The sequence below is a fragment of the Salvia splendens genome, chromosome 1 (genome assembly GCF_004379255.2).
Source record: "Salvia splendens isolate huo1 chromosome 1, SspV2, whole genome shotgun sequence".
Classification (NCBI taxonomy): domain Eukaryota; kingdom Viridiplantae; phylum Streptophyta; class Magnoliopsida; order Lamiales; family Lamiaceae; genus Salvia; species Salvia splendens.
In genome coordinates, this window is record NC_056032.1 from 43,474,049 (window position 1) to 43,481,509 (window position 7,461).

A 7,461-nucleotide genomic window follows, 5' to 3' on the forward strand; every position below is an offset into this window, starting at 1 on the left:
AAAACTCCACATACATTATTACGTATACATGTTGGATATAGTGAAGTTGGTACACTTATCTTAAATTAGATGAATAATGGGTGACCATTTAAGCGATGAGATATCAGTGTTGGATCTAGAAAATGAAACTCGTGAAGTTGGATATAGTGAAGAAGGTCGTCGTTGGTATTGAAAAGCAGATGCAGTGCGGTGGTTGTTGCTAGCAATAGATGGCAGACGAAGTATGAAAGTGAACGGATTGAGATGAGACTATCACACCATGGGATCGGCACCGGTCTAAAGACCTAATTTAATGAAGTTTTCGGGCATTATAGAACGATAGTGGGATCAATTGACTCCAATTCCACCTAGATCCAAGGCATTAATACAAATTCAATTGTAGAATAATGATTCAATAAATATATATAGGACTCAACTTTTCTCATGTTACTTCTTTGTGTAAAATGAAAGAAATTAGTTTATAGGTTTTGAATAAGATAAAATAATTGGAAAAGTTAGTTAGATTGTCCCTATTGGGTGATGTGGGAGCATGTTGTTGTTTGTGAAAAAAAATTCATTCAAGGACAAAGGTCATATTCTTCCACATGTGTGTCTCAACACAAAATATGCTAACCGTTCATTTCCATTAACAACTTGATTCATCTATGACTCACACCCACACACACATTAAACAACAAATATGATAAGAGACAAGTTAGGATTTAATTTATTTTATTTTTTCCTTAGTATATGTTACATTACTATCTTGTCTTTATTATAGAGGGTGAAATAACTTCCACAAATACTTATTTGTTAATTGTTATGATATTTGCAACGTGATTTATAAATTTCAACTGTTATAAAAAAAGAAAATTAAATTAAAAAGAAAAAAAGAAGAAGAAAAGAGGTTGGTTATAATTAATGGTGCATAACAATTACAGCAGAGTGTAACATATTGTTCAATGAATGTTCATCCATGCTCTTAGCTGCAACACAACGGATAGGCCCTTCTTCCATTAATATTCATTAATTGATTTTGGTGCTTCTTTAATTATTCATCTTAACTCCAAATTTTATTGTCACGACAAATGTTCAAATTAAATGCTGGTTACAGAAGGTGGATCGTAGTAGTTACGAATTATTCTCAAGGTGTTGATCGGTTTCCTAAATTAGATAAGATCGAGACTTATGAAACCTGTTTGATTTGATAGTATTAGGTTAATAATTCACGATCTACCATTTTAACCTAATACTACTTGTCCTTTATAAGGCACTTTCACCATTTTCTAAATATCTCTAACATTTTATTAAGGGTAATTTGTCGAAAATCATGAAATTTGGTCAAATTTTAGTATGTCCAACAATTTAAAAAATCAGCTTAGTAAAAACCATGAATTTGACCAACCTAAATTTTCCGACAATTTTCCCTACTGACATACTAGTAGATTTTATGGTGGAAAGAGTACAATTGAAGGGTAGAGAAATTCTTGGAAGACAAATGGATTTATTACAATATATACCTTCTAACAAAGTGAGAGGGGAGAAAGAGATATATAGATGAATCTCCATCCACACCTCAACAAGTGAATCACATTTTATCAGATCACTACTTTCCTAAATCCCTCAGCTGTGAGGGAACACAAATTCTTCTTACAAAGGAATTTTACTAGAAAAAAAAACAAAAGAATCCAAACAAGAAAACTAACAATGGAAATGGTGATCTGTCTCTATTTTCCCTTTTCACTTCTCCTTCAAAGAGAGATCATCCCATCCCCGATGTGGGGAGAAGGCGACTTTCATCCCACATGATCGCGGGTTTCTCGTGTCCAAGTTCGTGTCGTATAATATAAGCTTAATCTCAAGTATCCACATTCCGATCCAAAGACAATTTTGCCTACTGATTTACATTGCTATGGGATGTTTCCACCCTACTCGACTTGCTCACCGATCAAATCTAGGCCAACGAGCAAGAACGATATCCCTTGGAAGAGCAGGAAGTAAAAGTGGATACCTTGAGCCGACAGAAGGCTTCTCGCCGAAGCTGTGAGCAGAAGGAATGCGAGCGCCAGCTCTTTCATGTAAATCCAGTTGTGCTTCTTTTTCTTCTTTTCAGCCGCGAGCTGCTCCTGCTGCATTATCTCCTCACGCATCTCGTCTAGATTAGGCTCTGAGTTGTTCCTGTGGGGCGGTGCGGGGGACTGCTCCTTCTCGGCCAGGGAGATGAGGTCGCCCTCGGAGGAGCGCCCCGATTTCTTGGTGACGACCCACTCGTATGCGCTCCCAAGCTGGAAGAGGCCGGAGATCATGGCATTGAATTTGGTTACGGACATGGTGTTCTCGAAGAGGAGGTAAGGGACAATGAATGGGAACGACTTTGGAGACGGGAGTATGTTGAGAAACGACATGGTGGCCGGTATGTAGCAAACGACCCACGACGGGAGCGTCGCCTCCGGGATGAACATGGTCATGGGGAGAATGATGCAGAAAAGTGTGAATGAGTAAAATGGGAGTATCAATTTTCTTAGAAGGAAAAATAGGAATATTATATTGGCCTTCTTCAAAATGCTTATCTGCAAAATCACATTCACATACATATATCATTACCTCTAATTACAATAGCAAAATCTTCAACACATTTTTTGTATAAAAAGGCAGCCTTTTCGATATACCTCTGATCGAATAATGTCAGGCAAACAGAGGCGGAAGAGCTGCATTGGCCCGGAATGCCATCTGTGCTGCTGCTTCCGGTAAGCCTCATACGACTCGGGCAGTTCACACTGGCACTGGACATTCAACAAAGCAACATAACTAACACACATAAGGAAAGCAAGAAAAGGGCCGAAAACCATCACCACAACAATTGAATTAGCTACTACCTCAACATCGTTAAGGAAAACGAACTTCCATCCATGAAGATGAGCGCGAACAGCAATATCCATATCCTCAACAGTGGTCCTCTCCAACCACCCGCCCGACTCCTCCAACGCCTTTATCCTCCATATACCAGCAGTCCCATTGAAACCGAAGAAATTCAAGAAAATCCCATTAACCTGCTGCTCAACCTCAAAGTGAAAAGCCAGATTAATCAGCTGCAACCGCGTAAGCAGATTCTCTTCCCTGTTCACAAATGACCATCTTGCCTGAACCAATCCTACATCCTCATTATCCTACAAAATCCAAAGTGAAACCACACTTTTTACTTACAATTCACTACACTTTTCACTTACAAACAAAAGCATCATGACATAATGCAATAACTACTCAATCCCACAACATCACAAGCAATTCAAGATTCAATCAAGACCAAATTTAGTCACTCAAAAGTAGGGAAAATCAAAAGATACCTTAAAGTGAGGAATGGTTCTCATCAGAAAGTCAGGATTGGGCTGGAAATCAGCGTCGAAAATGGCAACAAATTCGTAATCTTTGACATAACTGCAATTCATGGCTGACTTAAGATTGCCTGCTTTATACCCCTCCCTAATAACTCTATGTCTGTATATGATATTGGCACCATTTTGCTGCCATTTATGCACATCCTCCTTTATCATCGACTGCGTTACCGGATCATCCGAATCATCCAATACTTGAACCAACATTCTCCCCTTTGGCCACTCCAAATTGCACACAGCAGCAATAGATTGCTGATAAACCTATCACAATCCAAAACCCCCAAACTCAATAAACAACCCCCAAAATTCAAGAATTCAAGAAAGAAATACCTCTTTCTCATTGCACATAGGGATCTGAACTAGCACCATTGGGAAATAGCCATCAGCATCACCAGACTCAAGATCCACAATGCCATGTTTGGCAAGAGGTTTAATGTTTCTCAGCTTGATCCAGAGGCAACCCAGGCAGAGAATCAGCCTATCCAAGCTCTGGATAAGGAAGAGGACTATGCAAACAGTGGTCAAAAGCTGCAGCGGCGGAGCGAGATAGGCCACCCTGATCAAAACCCAAGTGGAGTAGAGCCAATCAAAGGCGCCCCTAACGTCGTAGAGGTGGAGATCCGGCTGCCGGAAATGCCAGCCTTTGAAGTAGGCCGCCGTCTCAAAACCGAGAAGGAGGAGCGACAGAAGCAGGAACCCCTTGATGCAGGCGAATAATCTCGACTTCCCGGGGGTGTCGGTGCGGCCCGAGGCGACGCGGCGGCGGACGGCGGAGGTGAGGGAGAGGAATGCGGCGGCGAGGGAGGCGAGGCAGCCGGCGGCGCGGTGGGCCCTGAGGAGGAGGACCCAAGTCAGCTGCTTGGCGTTGCGGTTGCGGCCTCCCTTAACGGCCTCGGTTTGGCAGAGGAAGTCGTCGTCGGAGGGGGATTCGAGCTCCACCATGGACCAATTGTTGGGATTCTCCATCTTCACCACCACCGGCGTGCCTCGGTGTGTCTCCTTCGCCGCCCACCACAGAGATGGAGGAGACATTTCGATTCAAGATTGGATTTTTCGGTGGCACTTTTCTTGAATTGGGGGTAATGCTGCTGCAGAAAGGTTGAGAGGTGAAAAGGGGGGAGTTTTGGAGAGAGGGAATGCTACAAAAACTTCATTTTGGATGAGAGAGAGAAGAGGTGCAGAGAGAGAACGACGCGTGGGAGTTATGAGATGAAGCTAGACGTCTCCAAAACAATGGAGACATTGGTTTGGAGAATTATTTGCAGCAGGAGCTTAAATTATGATGAAAAACACTATCCATTTAGTGAGAGAGAGAGAGAAATGGAGTAATGTAAAGACTGTTGAGCACAAGTATAGTACAATAGTCCTATACTACAAAATTACAGCTTGCATCAAGAAATTATACTAGTATTAATTGGAAAAAGAAAAGGTAAATTATGAAAATACCAAAAATAAAACCGACAGCATGTTCTGTGTAAGAAAGACTATCTTCTCCACTACCAAACCAAAAACCCTCAAGAAAAAAATAAAGATAAATATTTTAATCTCAAAATCTATCTTTTTTATGATTTTTGCGAATGAAGGGATTGGGAAAATGTGAGTTTTTGGTATTTGGAAAGAGGGACAAAGGTAAAAGGCCAATCAATGAAATAAGAATAGATCATACAATAAAACCGACACAATATTGTGGGCAAACAAGGATTTATTAATATAATAATAATGTGGAAATATAGTACTCCTACTGTAGTAATTTTTAAATGAATGTATAGCAGCCTAGAAGCAAAAATTGTTCAATAAGAGTTAAATGTTGGAAATAAAGAAAATCCTAACTTTTAAAAGAAAGAAAGGGGAGAAGAATTTAATGGATTTGTGCGGTGAAATATATTCAATTATGGGATTTGGAAGATATAAACTAAAAAGTTTATTTTTCTGATTTGGAGTGGAAATAAAGCAAATTTTCATTTATTCCTTTTCATTTTCTTGAATTTATCATTTTATCTCTTACTACAAAATTGATTAGTTGACTAACCAATTGTGGTGAAAAAAATGATAGTCTATAAATGTCTGACTTTAACATAACGAAAAAAAAAAATTTAAAAATGAGTAAAAAAAGTTAATAATATTTTTATATTTTATATACTAATTTTATAATAAAATAAATTTATAAAATGTGAAATTTAATATAGTGGACAATTAGATCGCACTACTTATAATATTAGCAAAAGTAATATTGAATATATGTATATCAACAATTTAACTCAACCTTTTCTATTGCATGTGAAAAGGATAATGATATTGCAATTTTATTTGTCAATTTCTAGCTAGTTAGGAAGGAATTAAATTACTTTTTTATTTAACGACTTAGTCAGATATTTTCTGGTATAGTTGGATTTTTCCAAATTGATTGCTTATGTTATGATATTATGTTGTCTGTGGAAGTGTGTGTTTGACTAAACTATAGCAATTATATATACTTATTCAGCAGAAGACAAATGTGCAAACAAAATATTGCCACTTCAATACCCGATTTTTATTTAATTCGGAGCCAATTACCTTAAGAAATATATGGAATTAGTTAGTTAGGATTTCAACCTTACTTTAAAATGGTTATAACTACGGCCAAAATTTGACACAGATCCATATTTTTGAGGGTGAAGTTTTGTGTATTAAAAATCGCATTATACCATCGTAATCTAAAGTATAGCCGAATTTTAATGTCTTTAATGACCTAATTTCCCTCTTTACTTGAAATTTAGGAGTACAAATCTAGTGTTTAAATTTCAAGATAATTGACCTAATAATTAACATATCCATAGGTAAATAGAAATGCCTAAAAATGCTAGAATTGGGATGGTTTAGTATAGCTCAACTGCTATAAAGATACCTTGATTCTGATATAAAGCCTACAAATGCTATTTAAAGCCTAAAACCCCCCAAAAATTGTTTGTAATGAAATTGTAAGTTTCGTTGATTGAGTTTTTTTCTCTAGAGTAGCAAATGTGTGCTAACTATGGCACACTCACTCGTGCATTTCAACGTTAGTGTGTGCGGTTAATATGTTGAAAAGATCGAAATATAACGAATAAGGTTAATGTGATAGGAGAAGAAAGCCAATAATTTTTCAAAATTGAGTTTTTTCAAATGTTATGCAGTAAAAAAATTCATTCATTATAGTAGGTGTACTTAGTGTAGAGGTTCTAAATCATCACTATTTGAAAAATAGGATATACTTTTGAAGATCCATTCAAAGGAAAATAAAATTTTTCAAAAATAATGATTAAATAATCGACATAATGACGAAAATAGCCCTCCCGTGTACTTCATGCACCGACAGTTTTTGTAGTAGGTAGCTTAAATCTATGATGTCCACTTTCGTAAATTTACATAAAGGCGCGACATCGACAAGTTAATGCGGTGCTAAAAGGGAGTAAAGGCATATTGATAAAGAAAAGAGACGTCAACTACTGTCTACTTATTTAAAACATTATAACACCAAATAAAATATTTGGACTTTATTATAAACAGTATAATGAAATATATATATATATATATATATAATTTTTTTTAGTATCACTTTATCCAGATCCTGTTTGATTTTCCACCAAACAATTGTTAAACTTGGATGTGAATCATGTCGTGCATTTTTTAATGAATGGCTTGTGATGCGTGTAATATGATTTGATAAATAAAAAATGATGAAAGAATGAGCATATACTCGTATTGCTTATATAGGAGTATTATTCATGAAGGTGTAGTATTTTAAATTAATTAATTATTTCTTAATTTTTAATTCAATGTAGAAGTATTTTTATTTTTGGAATAAGTGGAGTACAATATTTGGCCAATTTGTAATTAGTTTTACAAAGTCAAAAAACTTAAATCACGAAATTTCAATTTTTTTATTGCAATTAACTTATTGTACAATCTAATGTGATGTTCAAAATAATATTCTTTTATTTTTTTTATTTTTTAATTTTAATGAAATAATATCATTTCGAGCATCACCCAATAACGATATTTTGTAGTATAAGAATAATTAAAACCTGGTGATGTTATATTCTATTTTAAATTTTTATGAGACTAGTTATGA

The 7,461-nt window shown here is 36.3% G+C and overlaps 1 protein-coding gene across 1 annotated transcript; it reads right to left on the reverse strand.

Annotated features, from left to right (window-relative positions):
• Positions 1 to 1,442: 1,442 nt before the first annotated feature.
• LOC121754045 (probable xyloglucan glycosyltransferase 12) lies at positions 1,443 to 4,708 on the reverse strand. Its single transcript, XM_042149377.1, has 5 exons — positions 3,702 to 4,708; positions 3,324 to 3,632; positions 2,856 to 3,146; positions 2,649 to 2,762; positions 1,443 to 2,549 (listed from the first exon to the last, which is right to left on the reverse strand). Exons 1-5 carry the CDS (start codon positions 4,401 to 4,403, stop codon positions 1,908 to 1,910), a joined length of 2,058 nt encoding a protein of 685 aa, XP_042005311.1. The 5' UTR covers positions 4,404 to 4,708; the 3' UTR covers positions 1,443 to 1,907.
• Positions 4,709 to 7,461: the final 2,753 nt, after the last annotated feature.

What these genes read in the sequence shown, in the direction of transcription:
- LOC121754045 (XM_042149377.1), bottom strand. Translation starts at nt 4,403, where the DNA reads ATGTCTCCTCCATCTCTGTGGTGGGCGGCGAAGGAGACACACCGAGGC. An exon ending in CTATGTGCAATGAGAAAGAG is followed by an intron (nt 3,633 to 3,701) that starts GTATTTCTTTCT and finishes GGATTGTGATAG; the next exon opens with GTTTATCAGCAATCTATTGC. An exon ending in GAACCATTCCTCACTTTAAG is followed by an intron (nt 3,147 to 3,323) that starts GTATCTTTTGAT and finishes TGGATTTTGTAG; the next exon opens with GATAATGAGGATGTAGGATT.